At 42.9% G+C, this 16,809-nt stretch overlaps 3 protein-coding genes and 2 non-coding genes across 6 annotated transcripts; all 5 read right to left on the bottom strand.

The window, feature by feature from the left end:
* Window positions 1-46: 46 nt before the first annotated feature.
* On the bottom strand, window positions 47-2,427 carry rpl23a (ribosomal protein L23a). The gene is made up of 5 exons (XM_029519386.1): window positions 2,331-2,427; window positions 1,206-1,386; window positions 758-934; window positions 330-399; window positions 47-111 (listed from the first exon to the last, which is right to left on the bottom strand). Exons 1-5 carry the CDS (start codon window positions 2,398-2,400, stop codon window positions 97-99), a joined length of 513 nt encoding a protein of 170 aa, XP_029375246.1. The 5' UTR covers window positions 2,401-2,427; the 3' UTR covers window positions 47-96.
* On the bottom strand, window positions 176-242 carry LOC115054824 (small nucleolar RNA SNORD42). Its single transcript, XR_003841631.1, has one exon. It is a non-coding gene; the product is annotated as a small nucleolar RNA SNORD42 (small nucleolar RNA).
* On the bottom strand, window positions 1,088-1,157 carry LOC115054829 (small nucleolar RNA Z17). The gene has a single exon (XR_003841636.1). It is a non-coding gene; the product is annotated as a small nucleolar RNA Z17 (small nucleolar RNA).
* Window positions 2,428-2,988: 561 nt separating the features above from the next.
* Window positions 2,989-7,712, bottom strand: ddx52 (DEAD (Asp-Glu-Ala-Asp) box polypeptide 52). Of its 2 annotated transcripts, none has more exons than XM_029519532.1 (15): window positions 7,603-7,712; window positions 7,095-7,359; window positions 6,799-6,917; window positions 6,488-6,673; window positions 6,256-6,399; window positions 5,808-5,919; window positions 5,656-5,728; window positions 5,368-5,571; window positions 5,191-5,281; window positions 4,940-5,062; window positions 4,686-4,836; window positions 4,177-4,252; window positions 3,706-3,777; window positions 3,355-3,609; window positions 2,989-3,134 (listed from the first exon to the last, which is right to left on the bottom strand). In XM_029519532.1, exons 1-15 carry the CDS (start codon window positions 7,687-7,689, stop codon window positions 3,110-3,112), a joined length of 1,983 nt encoding a protein of 660 aa, XP_029375392.1. In that variant the 5' UTR covers window positions 7,690-7,712; the 3' UTR covers window positions 2,989-3,109. The 2 variants fall into 2 exon arrangements, with proteins under 2 accessions (XP_029375392.1, XP_029375391.1); XM_029519531.1 differs by having other exon boundaries at window positions 6,799-6,938; window positions 7,113-7,359.
* Window positions 7,713-8,313: 601 nt separating this feature from the next.
* On the bottom strand, window positions 8,314-16,440 carry heatr6 (HEAT repeat containing 6). The gene is made up of 20 exons (XM_029519276.1): window positions 16,145-16,440; window positions 15,483-15,590; window positions 15,226-15,366; window positions 15,032-15,147; window positions 14,717-14,831; window positions 14,531-14,632; window positions 14,264-14,428; window positions 13,914-14,164; window positions 13,539-13,713; window positions 13,247-13,453; window positions 12,893-12,992; window positions 12,418-12,809; window positions 12,186-12,308; window positions 11,841-11,927; window positions 11,480-11,614; window positions 11,262-11,384; window positions 11,023-11,147; window positions 10,686-10,782; window positions 10,230-10,434; window positions 8,314-9,604 (listed from the first exon to the last, which is right to left on the bottom strand). The coding sequence occupies exons 1-20, from the start codon at window positions 16,433-16,435 to the stop codon at window positions 9,039-9,041; spliced, it is 3,624 nt and encodes a 1,207-aa protein (XP_029375136.1). The 5' UTR covers window positions 16,436-16,440; the 3' UTR covers window positions 8,314-9,038.
* Window positions 16,441-16,809: the final 369 nt, after the last annotated feature.

The following is a 16,809-nucleotide window of genomic DNA, read 5'->3' as shown; positions in this document are numbered from 1 at the left end:
AGCACCGAAAAGCACAATATCACATGAAGAAAAACACATCAAGCAGTTTTAGTTTATACAAATATTTATTCTTCCACAAGTCTCTTCAGCCACAGTTTAGATGATGCCAATCTGAAGAAAGAGACAGGAGTTACATTTTTTCCTCAACAGTTAGTATAGTTGTACTTTCATTATCTGGCATCAGTGGTTCCTTTGAATGCATCAATAACATTCAGATTTTAAAAAGTTTACATCATTTGCACAGAATTGAAAAGTACTCAATCCATTATGTTGGACAGAACTAGTTTTAAAAACCCAAAACCTTGAACCCTGTTTGGCTGACAACTCACCTTGTTTGCAACATCCAACGCATCATAGTCTGGGGCAAGACGAACATATGCCTTCTTCTCACCGTCAGGCCTGAATGTGGATCAGAACAAAACAGTGAAGCTATGAAAGGTGGTGCAAGTAAAATTTATGCCACTAATACTTATAGAGAGAGACCAAAATGCTGTTTAGAGGAACATCTAGAGCACATTTTGAGCCAAATGTAATTTTTTTTTTTACATTCTGTTCAAACTGCCAGGACACCAGATCAGAATAATACTACTGCAGACCTTCAATGCTATCAATCCAACTGATTGTTGACCATTATTCTGCTATGAAGCCCATATAAACTAAAAAAGGAGTACATAAATTAATGCCATGAGCCAATGAAATTAGTTTCTGATAGGACAAAGACACTGGAGTTGAACTCCGTCTAAGAGGAAGCATCTACCTGATGAGTGTGTTGACTTTGGCGACGTCAATGTCATACAGCTTCTTGACAGCGTGTTTGATCTGGTGCTTGTTTGCCTTGACGTCCACAATGAACACAAGTGTGTTGTTGTCCTCAATCTTCTTCATAGCGGACTCTGTTGTCAAGGGGAACTTGATGATGGCATAGTGATCCAACCTGCAAGAAGAAATTAGAATAATTTTTAGGTCATCACTTTCCTGTCTCCCAACATCTCTACAAATCAGACAGGTAAAGTATAATGGCTAATTGTACTACGTGTACCTATTAAGTATATTCTCTTCTCATGTGTAAAATAAATGATTTCAGTTAGGTGCATCAGTGAATTTAAGCTGGAATCATGCTTTTTCATACTTTGATCGCTATTACCATCATATGCACCAAGTTTAATCTCTGCCCCCTTTTTAGTATCATACAGTCAGTTACTCACTTGTTCCTGCGAGGTGCACTCTTGCGAGGATACTTGGGCTGTCTGCGGAGACGGAGGGTTTTGGGGCGACGGAAGGTGGGAGAAGTCCTGACCTTCTTCTTCCTCTGGCTGTGTACGCCTTTGAGCACAGCCTTTTTCACCTTCAGAGCCTTCGACTTGGCCTCAGTCTTGGCAGGGACAACTAAGTCAAAGAAACACCATATATTAGACTGATGGCCAGCATTTCTGACTCCTGTCCGGTGTTTATTTAGTAATGAGCCACAAAAAGCACCATCACCTTTAAACACTTTGCACATAATGTTCCTACACTAAACAATATGGCATTGTGTTAAGAGCTGATCTGTGTCCTTGTCTCTTCACAAAAATGTTACACTTATACAAAAAATCTGGAGCATGAAAACACACGGCACCTCTAAATGAGCTCAAGCTCAGTGGTGTATACGAACCGTTTGGGTATATTTGTGGTCATGTGGTCTAAACCTCGGACTGTCATGAGTACTCAGTGCGTACAACCATTTTAGCTCAAGCTCTTAGCATAGCTTCAAATTACGTTCAAACTTCTTATCGAGACGCTTGAATAAGGACCACAGTGAAATTGCCAAACCTGCCCTGCCCTGGATTTTATGTCGCAGATTGACCGTTTTAAGTGATTTTGGCACAATCCATTCAGTTTGGTGATTCCTAAGCACAGACCGGCGCTCTCACGTGTAGCTGAAGCAACGCTTCAAACGCCGCCGGGCTACAGCGGAGCTAACGCTGCAGCAAACACAACCAACCAGCTGGCCTGCCATTAATCTACGGCTACTAGGACACATGAACGTCAGCCATCACGACGAGTCAGAGACAATTTCGGATCAAATCAAAGGAAACGTACAGTAACCGATACCGTTTCCTCACTGTCATCAATGGCAACATGCTAATATTACCCTAGCATCACGTTCCTACATACATGCCGGAGATTGACTCTGCGTTATCTAATTTTACTGGCAGTTGCCAACGATTTGCCTAGCTTATTTTAACCGATTCCACTTCTTCATAACATATCGGGTAAGTCTCCTGAACCCGACAAAGGTTATTTGTGGAGATTATTCAGTTTATTCAGTCAAAACGTTACGATTTACGGACCTTCCTTCTTCACCTTCGGTGCCATGTTGAGAAAGGAAGAATGCACGGGGTTTCCTCTGGTATAATGCATGGGCGAGATCTCGCGGTAAATGTAACGCGAGAGCTCACATCTGGCCTGTTCAGGAAGACTGTTCATTTGAACCAGACCTGGACACATCCTGGAAATATTCTCATTAGCTGCACTCTTCTTATACAATTATCATCATTTTCTATTTTGTACAGAAAAATTAGGAGCACAATTCACATTGGTGTATATTAGGTACAAATTCTTAGAAAATCACAATGCGAGACAGATTTTTTACTGATGGAAATGTAAAACAGATAATATGCCAGCTTTTCATAATGTATGGACTCCAGTATAATAAACATTGTGTTATGGTAAAAAAATCATTGCAGGAATGTCTCTGGAAGGTTATTCTCTAGTACCTAGGAAATGTTTCCTGAAGGTGCCAAAAAAAGGAAAGAATTCACTGTTTTGTTTTTAGTTTTAGGTTCTTTCATCACCTTAAACCTTGTAACCATACTTGGCTGCAGCTTCTTGTCTCAGAATAATCATTGGTTACTCAGTCATTTTTTACATAAAGTGTATGTGTTGGTAGTGTCTCAGTGTGTAGGTGAGCAAACATAAGACACAAAGGCAAAACTGTATATAAAAGTTTACTTTTATACTTTGATAATACAAAGCAGACATGTTAAAATTTGCAGTAAATCAGACCTCCTGATGTAAACCCCCCCCACCAAAAAGCACAAATCACATTTATCTGTTGAATTGCTTGCCTCTACTTCGCCTTTTCCCCCTTTTTCCTGGTGAAGAAAAAGAGAACAAGAAAAAAAAATTTTTTATTAATTCACTTCCATCTATTTTTGACCAACAACCCACAGTACTACATTTTATTTGAACCAATTCCAAGTTTGTTAATTGAAGGGTTTAAAAAAAAAAAAAAAATCACAATCAAATTACAAACTTTCAGATGAAAATTTATGTTTCCTGGTTTACTGACTGTTTACAGGGCACCGTCCTTACTTTTTTAACTCGGCTCCTGAGGAATTTGATCCCATCTTCTGTGATGTGACCTTGTGTTTTTCTGTTCCCTCATCTTTCTTTGTTTTGTTTTTCTTCTTCAGTCCCTGCTCTTTTGTCTTCTTTGCGCCTTGCTGCTCATCCCTTGCTGTCTGCTTACGTCCTTGTGCTTTGCCTTTTTTCTTCATTAAGAAGCGAGGAGTTGTGCAAATGGTACTTCTCTTGGGTGGTTTCTTCTCCAGCCTGCGTTTCACTTTGCTGAATATGAACACAGATGGACCATTAGATCCAAACTACCAAACTTTTTCTTTTTTTTTGCTGCAAACTGCAAAATTTCATTATAATTTTCTTTACCTGTGTATCTTCTTGATCCCAATCATATAATCAGGGACAGGACAGCCAGCTTGTTTTATGACATTAGCAATACTGTTAAGAAGGGAAATATTCAGAGTAAATCGCAAAACATCGCCCATAAAAAGGAAACTGAGAATCTGAAAGGTTAACCAAATGGTTCAGCCTGATTATTTTACTGTACTGCACATTCACTTCTCTTTAACAGGGCTTTTTTCCTTAGACAGCAGAGACAAATATGAAACAAGCAAAGTTCAAAATGGACAAGATATTGATCTCATATAAGCTGAAGTTGTATTTCAGTATAACTACTGATCCCGATGGAGCCCTAAACAGGAAAATGTTTGCCTCATTAAAATTTCCGGTACATGAAATATTCCAAGTGTCAGGGCTCCCACACTTTTTCCTTTACTCCCTTCTCTACAAGGAATAATTTCTTTTCCTTTTGTAATTTTTTGTGCTGTATGCCCATACCTGCGCAGCAGTGGTTTGTCATTTTCTGTGAAGAAGGTGATGGCTTTGCCCTGATGTCCAGCTCTGCCAGTACGACCTGAAGAACATCAAACAGAATTAACAGGGGAGAAAACTTGAGATTGGAGCACTGCTGACAGCCTAGAAGAGCAGATTAGCTCTTTTGTTCATCAGCTCTTAGGAGAAGGTTTATCCTTTTTTAATATCTTTCCAAATTCTACTAACAGTCAATAAACACAAGACATAAGTGTGTCAATAATATCTAAAAAAAAAATATATATATATATATATATATAGAGAGAGAGAGAGAAGGGATTATGTCATGGCTGTACATACTGAGTTCATTTTGTAGCGCTTTAGATTGAAAGTTGTTAAAATAAAAAATGCGTGTATAGAAATATCTATGCTAAAGCTTTTAAAGAAGACAAATTAGGAAAATCCTAATAGTTTAAAAATGCCACAGTGTATCATAAGTAAATGGCAGTTGGGATAAAACCAACAAATAAACTAACCGATTCGATGGATGTACTCCACAGCGCTGGTGGGGAAGTCGTAGTTCAGCACTAGGTTCACTCCTTTAAAGTCGATTCCTCTGGCAAGCAGCGCCGTGCAGATCAACACCCAAATCTTACCGGCGCGAAAACTGTTGACTACGTTGTCCCTCTAAATCAGAAATCCAAAGATCCAGAGGAGAAACACCAAGTTGCATTTCCGTGGCAAAATGAGGATCAACACAGTGCAGATTATTAGGTGAGAACATACGGACCTGCTGCTGTGTCCGGTCTGCATGGATCACATCTACATTGATACCTTCATACACCAGCTCGTGAAAGAGCTCTCTTGCTCGCTCTATAGACTGAACAAACACCAGCATGGGAGGCAGAAAACCCTGAAATAAAACAGGTAGAGAAAATCATTTCATTTCATTTTAGGTCACGAAATTTCATCTCAAAAAAGATTGGGATGATCTAGTTGACAAAATGTTGAAGTTTGAAAGTAACCTCCTTGTGGGCATACTTTTTTGATGATGTCCCTCATGGCCACTAGTTTGCCATTCTCTGTACCGACAAACAGAAGCTCCTGTTCCACCGTGTCCACAGCTGTATTTCTGATGAATAAATATAAATTCAGTTGGCCTAATGTGTGAAAATAGCCACACAAATTCACCAGTGGTGTTACAGGAGCTATTATTACCTGTGTCCAATGTTGACTGAAACTAAGTTGTCGAGGTTCAGGCGGCACCACTGCTCTACATCCGGTGTGCAGGTGGCACTGAAGAAAGCCCTGCGCACCTTTGAACCAGAGCAGGCCAGAAACACCGTGGCCAGCTGCTCCCTGAAGCCTGTCTTACCATCTTCAAAGAGTTTATCAGACTCATCGACCACCAGCCACTCCACACTGCACAAGACAGAAAAATTATTTTTGGTGCCAACAAGCAGAAACCCGATGCAACAAAGTTTAGAGTGGAAGACTAATTGTTACCTGCTGAGGTTGAGAGCTGGAGGATCCTGCTTGAGAAGGAAGATGAGTCTGTTTGGAGTACTGACGAGTATATCTGGGTACGGACAGATAGGCTATAAATAATGACGAAGGGCATCATTTACCACTTCAGTCAGATACTTTCCATTTCTCACCATATTTTTTGTTTGACTGTGGTCCATATTTCTTGGCTGCAAGGGAAGCTTTGTCTATGATATGAACTCTGAATCCGACTCCCTCTGACAGGCGGAGCAGCTCCCTGTAGGTCTGAACACAATCCAACAAAACTACATCATTCCCCTGAAGCTGAATCCAGTGAGTATCTCAGCTTTGTTTATTATGAACTTTATTTTTTGAAATTCACTCTTAGATCCATTGTCCAAATAATCTTCAGGAGCAGCAAACACCTATTTTCACCCAAAAATATGAATCAACTGAGAGTTACACTATTAGCATGTACCAGGTAAATAGAGTGAACATATTTCCAGTTAGTGAAGGTAAAAACAGAGCTAGGGTAGAAAATAGTAGCTTTATCTTCATTAAGGGGCCGGAAAAAAGTGACGTCGCCCTGAAACAGACCACTATGTAAGTGTGTTTATTTACCTGACTAGCCAACTCTCTTGTTGGGGAGATAACCACGGCTCTGAAGCCTCGGTTGGCTGGCTGTTGCAGGTGAGTGAGCAGTGGCAGGCAGAAAGCCAAAGTCTTACCAGATCCTGTGGGGGCGCAAGCCAGTAGTTCCCGACTCTGACAGGAAAAACAGTCATACAGAAATCTTCATAAACCTGCATTCTGTACGCTGTTTACAGACTGATGAATGTGAGTCTGTACTTACGTGCATCATGAGCGGTATGGCCTGCATCTGTATTGGCGTTGGGGAGTTCAGCCCTGCGTCCCTGAGGTTCTGAAGGACACGTGGGTTGAGGTGATATTCGGACTGCAGCTCCTCAAAGGTGCACACGGGGTCAGGTACATCGCAACCATGCACATTTATACGATGTTGAGAGCGAATACGGTTCACCTAAACGCAATGAAAAAAAAAAAAAATCTTTACAGAGGATACTGGCCTAAATGAACATTTCAGTTTGTCTTAACCACAAAAAAAAAAAAAAAAAACTAGAAGAACTTTATTAGTCCAGTAATGACCTTTTCCTGGTGAAGATGCTTCAGCCTCTTCAGAGAGTTCTTCTCCTTCCCCTCACTTGGCAGGTTTTGAATCTTTCCTTCCAATGAAGAGGTCCAGCTAATGCAGTTTCCCCCCGTGTCTTTGAGCTTTCCATCACCAGCTTCAGTCAGACAGAGCACAGCAAACAGACACTTCACTCCCATTCACATTCAATTCATCAGTTTCAGACACTACACTGTACAGCTGTAGTATTTATATTGACCGACTGACTACACACAGTATCACATAAGTCAAAGATAGATTAAAACATCTGGACAGCAGCCACATCGCTCACCTTCCACCTGGTTCCTTTTTGTCTTTTTCTTTTTCTTCTTCATCCTCACATCCCTCCCTTCATCCTTTCGCTTCCTTTTCCCTCCTGCAGCAGAAACTGGATTTTCACATCCCTCCTCAGACTCTTCACCTCCTTCATCCTCCAGCCCTGTGGTTTTGCTCTGGGCTCCATTGGCTGGGGCTGGGCCGAAGTAATCAATCGCTGATAGAGGATCGGAAGACACCTCCCCTCCGGGAGACCTGACAACCTACAAAACAACGCAGGAGAGACACTGGATGTGTAAATACTAAACTGTGTTTGATCCCTCTGAGGAGCTGACAGGTTGAGGCGTCTGTAAACTATTTCCAAATAGATTTAAAACACACACACACACACACACAGAGCAGTTCTCTTCCACTGGGCTGAACCAACACAGATTATATGTTCAGGCTGCTGCTGTTAAACGCTATTTCCCGTCCACTACATCATCTGCGACATGTTTCAGCTGTACCTTAAACCGAACAGCGTCTTGTCCAAACCTCTTCAGATCAAATTTGGCTCCAGCTCCGAGTTTCCGAAACAGCTCGAAGGCGTCCATTCCGGCAGCAGCGTGGTCTGGCCTCAGCAGGCATCACTAATCAAACCGGATCATCCGCAGCTCAGGTCTGCTGCCACCTACTGATCACAACAACATGCAACTCCAAATTCAAATGTAATCATAGTAGCACACCATGGATTATATCTGATATGTTACCATATCTTCAAATACATTATTTAGGGAAAAAACATAATTATTAAGAGCTGGACCCAGTGATGATTCCTTTTGTTAAAACTGACAATCGTTTGAATATAAATCATATTTTTATGAAACTGACATTTTCTGAGCTCTCTCACATATTCATTCTGGTGGCTTCTTTAATATTTCAGAAGAATATGTTGTACTTGTTACTTCTTAGCACACCTCTGACTCCTGAGGTTGCTGGTAGTGAAGGTTGTGTATGCACATCAAACATAAATATATGAATGCTCATAATCTATAATGGCCTGTTAAGATTCCAAATATGAAAACCAAAGTGATACTTATTAGAACACATCAAAACCCGCTTTCACACCTAAATACTTCCAAAGTTCCAAATCAGGACGATGTAAGAGCCAACAAATGATTTCTCCGATATTTCCACCTACGGTGTTTAAACTCTTATGTTGAGTCAGACTGTGGAAAATCATTGTTTATTGTTTTGAACCATCTCATTTGCTGCACACGGTCTGACAGGCTTGTCAGCAATGTTACCATATTCACATACTGTAGACAATGTAGTGCACTACTGAATTATGGCTGGGCAACATGAAATCAACATGATGCCATAAAGAATATTTGTCCAACATTAATACAGCTAATTCATGTAAAATCACAAATAAAACAATAAAAACTGATGAGCTGATGAGCGCATCTAACTGCTAGTATACATTAAACCAAATTTTACACATGTAAAATAAGATTCATTCATCATTTTGCTTGACATGAATTAACATGGACAACTACATTTTACTGCATAACACCCACACTATTCACTTAAGTGGAAATTGAATAAATACTCATCAAGCTTTAATCTTTACTAAAATGTAAATTTCCCATACATCATTGTAGATCAGATGATCATCTAGAGTGAAAGTGCAAGTGGGCTAATAAACTATATCAAAAGCTACTGCCTACTTAAAGAAAAAACAATTATAGTACATGACCTTGAGTTAGTTCAGTTTTGTGGTTCATTGAAACTGTAATGATATTATGACACCAGTAACGTGATCTTTATTTATTCTTTCATGGTTATTCATTTCCTCTTACAAGTCAACCGGCTGCAACCTGTCCTGACCTGAGAGAGAAGCTTTGTGACCTCAGATCTCATTGTTCTGAAAGACCAGCGCTGCAGTTGGAGATATGAAATTTCATGGCTCTTCACACGTCTTTAGCAAATCCTCCAGAAAAGAGGAAACAACCTCCTTACCCTTATCCTCCTCTCCCCCTCCTTCCTCCAACCCCTTCAGTCTAAGCAGAGTCTGCTGTAGACGTCTGATTCTCTGCTGTGGGTTGAAACTGTCCCCCCTTGTGTCTTTCTCTCCTTCCGTCCCTTCCTCTCCTCCTTCCTCTGCTCTCAGATATCTGACCAAATGCTCTTTGATGCCCCTCCCCTCCTCACCAGCCAGTGATGCCCCGAGGGCTGGCATGTCCTGAGGCTCACTGACGCTGAGCAGGTGCAGGAGAGCTTGTGAGAGCGTGTGTCGCAGGCTAGCACTGTAGCGGTACTCTAAGAAGTCATTTGTGTCTTCACTGTTCTCGAGCGCTGTTGCCAGCGAATGCCACACGCAACTGAACCTCTTTGTGTCCCCATAGCAACCTCGGTGGGAAGGAACTGCCAGGGCAGCAGCTGACTTGATCCGCACTTTGAAATTCTTACAAGACGTAACAACGTGGCAGAGGGCAGAGAAGGCATCGTGAGACCACAGAGCTGAGTCTGACAGGAAGAAAGAAACAAAAATTTATTAAGTTTGACTAATTAATCAGATTAATCACTATTGCATTCATTTACCATTATGTCAACAGATTAACCCTGTAAAACTGGGAATAAATTAAACTCACATTTAACCCACGGATTAACTGACCAAGAACAGGACTAATCTGATGTCTTGGAGAGAGTTGGGTGAGAAGATGCGCAGTTTCTGGCCTCTGGACTGAGTTTAGCTAACTGCCTACTGACTCTATCTTCATATTTAGTGCAAAGACACGAGTGTGATGTCATTGATCAAAATCAAAGGAAGAAGGAAAAGTATTATACTATTCTTTCAGGGTTGCATCTTACTTTCTTGGCTGTTTGAAAGTGAACACGTGGAGGTGTCATCCAAAGAGATTCACTCAACATGGCTGTGTTCTTTAACACTCCACAACCAACAGGAAGTTGGACTTATCAGCTTGTTTTGAGAAAGAACACTGGCTCTTCCTACTGTTATCGATAACACTCCTCTCTGCAAGAAATGTCTGTGTGTGTCTCGGTAGAACTAAATAGTTTAATGCACTTAGTAATCCTGTTGGTACTTTGGAAGCTTGTTCCTTTTCTTTAACACAGGTAAATATCAACTCACCAAGGGGCAGAGCGGGGTTTTTGAAAGCGTTTCCCAAGGCGTAACAGGCATTCCATCTGACCTTCATCGTGGCCTCTGATTGGACAGTTTTTACAAGCGCTCGCACTGCGTCTTCCAGCGGGTGTTGGAAAGCAGACCTTGTTAGTTGACTCTGACGCAGAAAGTGAAGCAGATTGCCAAGCGCTCGAACTGCGTTGGACTTCACCTGGGAGGGGCGAGGAGGAACAATGTTGAAAATTTGGTGTCAGAGGGCAGATATTTGATTCTTCATGATGTCTTTTGTTCTTTTTTAATGGGTTTGTTTTAACTGAGGAAGATGATTTCCTACACTAATTTTTGTTCAGCTGACTTTGCTCTGACAGTAGAACAGACATATCTTTGGAGTAACTTCATAGCAAAAATTTCAAGAGTAACCAACCTGCTTGGTTTTATTTATAGAAGAGTGAATTTTCTCACCCTGTCTTTGTCGGCTGATGCTCTCGTAGCTGCCTGCAACATCTTGAGCAACAACATGTCGGATAATTCTTCTTGGAAATCCACACCTACACTCTCCCTGATATAGAGACAGAATATAAAGAAACTACATGAGTAAAATCTATAAGAACAAATTATATACCTGAAATACTTGCTCATACTTTTCTCCAAAACATTTTCTTTGTTGTTGAAATTATATGCTCCATGGTATGGTATTGTCCAAAACATATATATTCAACATTAAATTATGGTAATGTCTTAAAGAATAATGCAGCGGGATTTCTTAAGCATTTACTCAGCACTCTTGATGCTTTCTTACATATTGACAATAAGCGTGTCTGTGAGATTGCCAAGGGACCACGCAGCCTTGGCACGGACATTTGGTGATCGATCATCAAGGGCTGCGAGGACAGTGTTTGCTGTATCTGCCACGAACATCACATCCTGAAAAGATACAAGAGTTTCAGAGCAGATCCTCATCTGTCAGAGAAATGCTCTCACTAGTTCTGTTTTCAGATTCTTTTGACAGAATCGGAAAGATTTTGACTGTCAACGTACCTCTCTCAGACAGGGGAACAGTATGTAGACACCAAGAGCTCTGACAGCCGCGGTCTTCACCAGGTAGTTTTCACTGTAGGTCAGCCCCAGCAGTACAGTGATGCACATCAGCTGGGTCTTGTCCTAAAAACAATGTTATACAAAAAACACAACAGCTTTCACAGAGGCAAGTATTAGCTGTATAGAACCAGACAAAATTCAATCACGGTGAAACTCACAGGCAGCTGTGCAAAGGCCTGTGGCAGGATGGAAGAGAGTGTGTCGCAGGCGCTTGTCTGTAGCATGGGATGCTGTTCATTCTGCAGAGCTCCATTCAGTGGACCGCTCAATACTTCTGTCCAAAACTTTACCACCTATATCATGCATCCATATGCAGGAAGTGATAACAAACAAACAAAAAATGGATTTACTGAACTTCTCGTTCGTCTGTAATGAGCGAGACCCAAGAAAAGAACAGAAAAAAAAATATCGAGAAAGTAAGACAATGAAAGGAAACAAACAACCATTTGTGTCTCTTAAAATATTCAAAAAAGTCTAGCCTGACTTCATATATACAGTACAAAGAGAGTGTGTACATACCTGGCTCATGGGGACCCTTGAACTCTCAGGCACGTTGTTCTCTGCTCTGTACTGCTGGATTATTCCTGTTCCCAACTCCTCTAGTAACTAGACAAAAGTTGACGACATATCACCGCTAACATCTAGACCTTCTGAGTGTTTCTTATGCCATTTTTAAACATTAGTTCACAGTTGTCACTTTGTGCAGTCACAAAAGTCATGTTCAATATTTACAGCATGTGTATTGTTGAAAGTTCAATGTACTATAGGTGCAGAAAAAAGAAATAAGCAAAGGCATCAAAACTATTGCTGTGTTTTCTGCCACTGCATCTTAAAGATTGAATTATAATAAGTAGGAGACTCTACCTTTGCTCCATGCAGTTGTATGGAGGGGTCTGTTTCCCCAAGGCAGCGTGCGCTCACCTGCCCAATCTCACACAGACATTCTTGGGTTAGAGAGAAGTAGCCACGCACAAGGTGGGACAGGACCTGAAACAAAGAGGAAACCATTCAGGAAGAAAAAACAAATCATCTTGAGACTTTGAACATGTCTAACTGAGGGTTTCTTTTAAGGTTTCCGACTCAAACCGTCTCTTACCTGTAGAGCTTCTAGTCGGACAGGGGAAGGCTCAAAGACAGCCCCTCCTGATGCTCCTTCACTGTCTGACTGGTCCTCTCTGGGCTGAGTGACAAGTGACACGCACAGCCGAAGCAGCCACGGGGCCAAGCTGTCCTCTTCCCCTGGTGTGTGAAGAACATGGGGGGAGTGTGTGTGCAGGCTGCGTTGGGGTTGTATAGTTGGTGTGCGAGAGGGTGAGGACACGCCATCCCTTTGTCTCCAGCTGAGAGCCGAGTCCTGCGGCGTGAAGGAGCCGGTGCTGCAGCCGCCACTGTCTGGCTGTTGGAGGAGAAGCCGCACCTCAGGCAGAGGAGCCTGAGTCGTCACCAGAGCCCCGTACAGTGTCAACACTGAAACACGCACGTTCACATCTAAAGAGAGAGCAAAGTTTTTATTTAAAAAAAGCATCATTTATTGGCCTGTCAATTGAGATTGTTGATGCTGATGTACTGACCTCTGTGGCGCACATAGGGACGCATCTGCTTCCAGAGCGGGCTGAGCAGACCAGGCCTCAGACGATGGTATGGAGCATTGGCCACCATATAGGCCAGACACTAACACACAGGAAGTAGGAGACATGCTGTTAGGATAATAAAGCTATGTGAGCTGGGCAAAATGTTCACAGAATTTTGGTCTAGGCTTATCACAAACTGTGAAATTACTGAGAGGTGATTTATTTTAGTCTGTCAGTCCAGAGTGAGATATGTTGATCATATTTATTAATGTGTCTACACCCACTGTGTAACTCAACTGCCAGCATTAAAAGAGCACACTTCCCAATTAACTCTTTTCTGTGCAAGTTACCAACCTTGATGACCTGTGTAAGTGTCTGAGGGGCAGTCTCAGCCAGCAGAGCCAGACTGAGAGCACGGTGCAGCTCTCTGACAGCAGTAGCCAGCGAGAAGGAGAAAGGGGTGTATGAGGTACGGGGAGATGCTGTATCTTCAGCCACAGCTAGGAATTGACGGGAGCCATCCAGCATGGCCGACAATACCTGAAGGGCACTGGCACGTACCTATGGAAAAAAAAAAGAAAGCGAGAGGAGCAACAGATGTTAAGACATTCATGTGGGGCAGTGTTATGATGCGGTTACGTTGTACCTTGGGTGATGGGTCCTTCAGTATGATTGTGAGTAGATTGAGAGGTGGTGGTCCACCAACAGGAGAGTCAGGGATGAAGGATGACCAGTATCCATACAGGGTCCTCTTCTCTACACCTTTTACCACTGCTAGCAAACAGTGCAGAGCTCCCTGTCTTACACGACCATGGTACAGTCTGAAAGAAGAAAATGAAAATGCTGGAGTTTAACACAGAGCTTTTGCTGTTAACATCAACTGACATTAGGAAAAAAATTACTTGAAACATGTAAATCTTTTAGAAGGCAGAGGGTTAAGTTTTTCCATCTCATGTAACTTGTGAATAATGTTGATGTTTGTTTGGACACATAAATGAAAATCAGCAGTTTCTTACTGTACCTCAATTTGCTCTGAGCGTTGCCCTCTGAATCAGAAAACTCTGAGTCAGAACTGTTTCGTATCCATGATGGGTAGAGAGATGTGGCAGAGGATTTACACAATGACTCTCCTTCACCCCTGCCTCCCTCTCTTCCCCCTCTTTTCTGAAGCGTGGCGGACACTGCCTCTTTATCATCCTCCTCTCCGTCATTCCCCCTGCTCTCCTCAGCACTCGTCTTCTTCCCCTTTCCTCTGGATTTTTTCTTTTTATTCTTAGGAAAGATGAAAGCAACTTTAATTGTGGTCCTGTCTGTAAGTGAGACAAAAAAAACCAAACAAACGAAACAACTGAAGCCATGTCAGTGTGTTACCCCTGAGGCTTTGCAGGGCACACTGCCATCCTTTGGTGGGTCAGAGGATTTTGGTGGTTCAGCAGGTTTTGGTACAGAGAGTCCCTCATACTGGGGAAGAGGTGCTGGGTATAGCACAGCTGGCCACTCCACACTCACCCCTGGAGCTCCATGGAACATGAGCCTCTGTAGAATACATGACCAAATCGCCAGTTTACTACTGATGTGAAAAGAAGACAGAAATGATGAGGCAATAGAAAAATTGTTACGTGTGGTACAGTTGTGCACCTTCAGTGAGGCCAGTACGGACCCAAGCTCCTCCCCTCCACTAAATTTCCACTTTCCACCTGAGAGACAACACTGAAGTCCTTTCAAAGCTGCCTGGATCACCTGCACAGAGGGGAAGGGGGACGTCAGCTTTGACTGATGGCGTTCCTCTCATCTGAAATATTACAACACACAAATGACCCATACCATGCAGTAGAAGAGCTCATCGGTGTTGGGAGGTTTGGGTGACTGCAGTGTTTTCAGGAAGACTGTGAAGCACACACTTCTGTATTGATCATCTAGAGGCTGCTGACCGGGAATCCTGGGGGGAGGAATCGACAGACATGAATCCAAGCTGGGAAAACAGCTGCTGTCCTCCACAAGGCTACAACCTCTTCACTGCTTCAATTTAAGCCTACTGTTTCTGGATCATATAGATAGAAATTAAATGTCCATGCTTTGTCAGCAGATTGTCTTCAGAATATGTTGTTTGGTTAAATTCAAAAGGATACTAAACCTCACCTGAAACAGATGTTGGCCATACAGGTCAGAGCAACACGGCGTAACTCCATATTTTCCTGAGATGAAGCACTATATACCAGAAGCATTCCATCTTCACCCAATAGGTCACTTAGGTGCTATGAATCAGAAAAAATATGTAAAAACTCAAGATTCATCTTTAATTATACCTTCAAAAGGTTTGCACAAATACCTACTTGGTGGCATTGAAGTCCATTCCCATACACGACAGTCGAGAGTGCCAGGAGGACATCTGAGTGTGTCCAGGTGCTGCACATTTTTAATGCCCTGGCAGTGTAGTTCACCAATACATCCAACGTCTGCTCATCCATTATTACCTTAAAAATATCACAACAAAAGAGTAAGAAAAAGAACGTGCCAGCTCAGTGTCAGCACATTGGTGGAGGTGTAGACTGAGCTCTAATGTTCGTAAAGGGAAAGCTGCTCCTGTTACCTTTAGCTGGTTGAGGAGATGATGTATTAGCTGGCAGAGTTTGACAACTAAATGTTCTTGACTCAGCGGCACAAGGCCGCTGGCATGCTTCAGCAGAGAACACACATCCTGAAATGGAAATCAAGAGGCTCATCAAACCAAAATGGCTTTCACAGCATTGAATACAGAACTAAAGGCCATTTTGTTATGGGATCACAGCAGGCAAAACGCCTGTCGACATGATTAAATGGTCCATAGGCCTGAATGTGTGTGAATGGTTGGTTGTTGCTATAGGTTGACCCTGGCGATCTGTCCAGGATGGACCCTGCGACTGGCTCCAGCCTCCCCTGCAACCCTGATGGACAAGAGGTAACGATAAAAAGAAATGGAAGGACTTCTAGTCTTCCCACTCATCAAATCTGATCTTCTTCAGTTAGGGTTAGTGTGGCAGATCAGGAGATTTCAGAGATGTTCAGCTGACAAATCTGCAGAAACAGCTTAACAGGGAGGAAGGTCTCCAACAGCTGGAGGGCTCAACACCTCAGAAACATGGATCTATCCAGTGTTATTCTAATGAAGCGCTCGGACAGCGTTTCAGACAGACCAAACCAGCCTTCTGTGGATGCAGGTTTGGCTGTTGTTGTCTGTTTCTCATCTACACCTTCGGAGCCGGACTGTGTTACCTCAGCTCGGATGTTGATGTTGGGGTAAAAGGTTTTGTTGTAGTTTTCGGACAGCAGCTGGTCAAACAGCAGGTTCAGCTCCGGCCTCAGCTGGCCACAGTCCGGCCGCAGACCCCTCAGCTTTGCCGCACAGCGAGAAAACTGTTTCTCGGCGTCCGATGAAGAGCCGAGCTGCCAGCCGTCCGCCCCCATGGGACCCGGAGGAGCCGCCTCAGACGGAGACGAGGACGGGAAAGCCGGGAGGACACCGCGTCCAACAGCCGGTGCTGACAGCCCGGTCTGAGCCGCCATGTTGGTACCCCGGAAGGGCTTTACTTTGGAGATGTTTGACTTCTACACCAACTTTTTGGTGCATACCGCCACCTGCAGCCTCGGAGTACATAGGACGTTACTCGTCTGGACTTTATTGTAAATAAAATAAAATAAGTCAGACTCATTAATGCCCCCCTCGGTTTAAACAGGAAACACCTGTTGGTGTCAAAATTCACCGAAACAAGCGTCACTTTCCCTAAACAATTTCTCATTCATTCATACTTCTACCGCGTTTCCGGGTCACGTGGGGTGCTGCAGCCAATCCCAGCTCACACTGGGTGAGGGCGGGGTCACCCTTGAGAGGTCACCAGTCCATCACAGGGTCAACACACAGAGACGGAGAGAGACCAACA

The sequence above is a fragment of the Echeneis naucrates genome, chromosome 14 (assembly GCF_900963305.1).
Source record: "Echeneis naucrates chromosome 14, fEcheNa1.1, whole genome shotgun sequence".
In the NCBI taxonomy this organism is placed as follows: Eukaryota; Metazoa; Chordata; class Actinopteri; order Carangiformes; family Echeneidae; genus Echeneis; species Echeneis naucrates.
The sequence above is the reverse complement of the archived record's forward strand: the minus strand, read 5'-3'. Positions and strand labels throughout refer to the sequence as shown.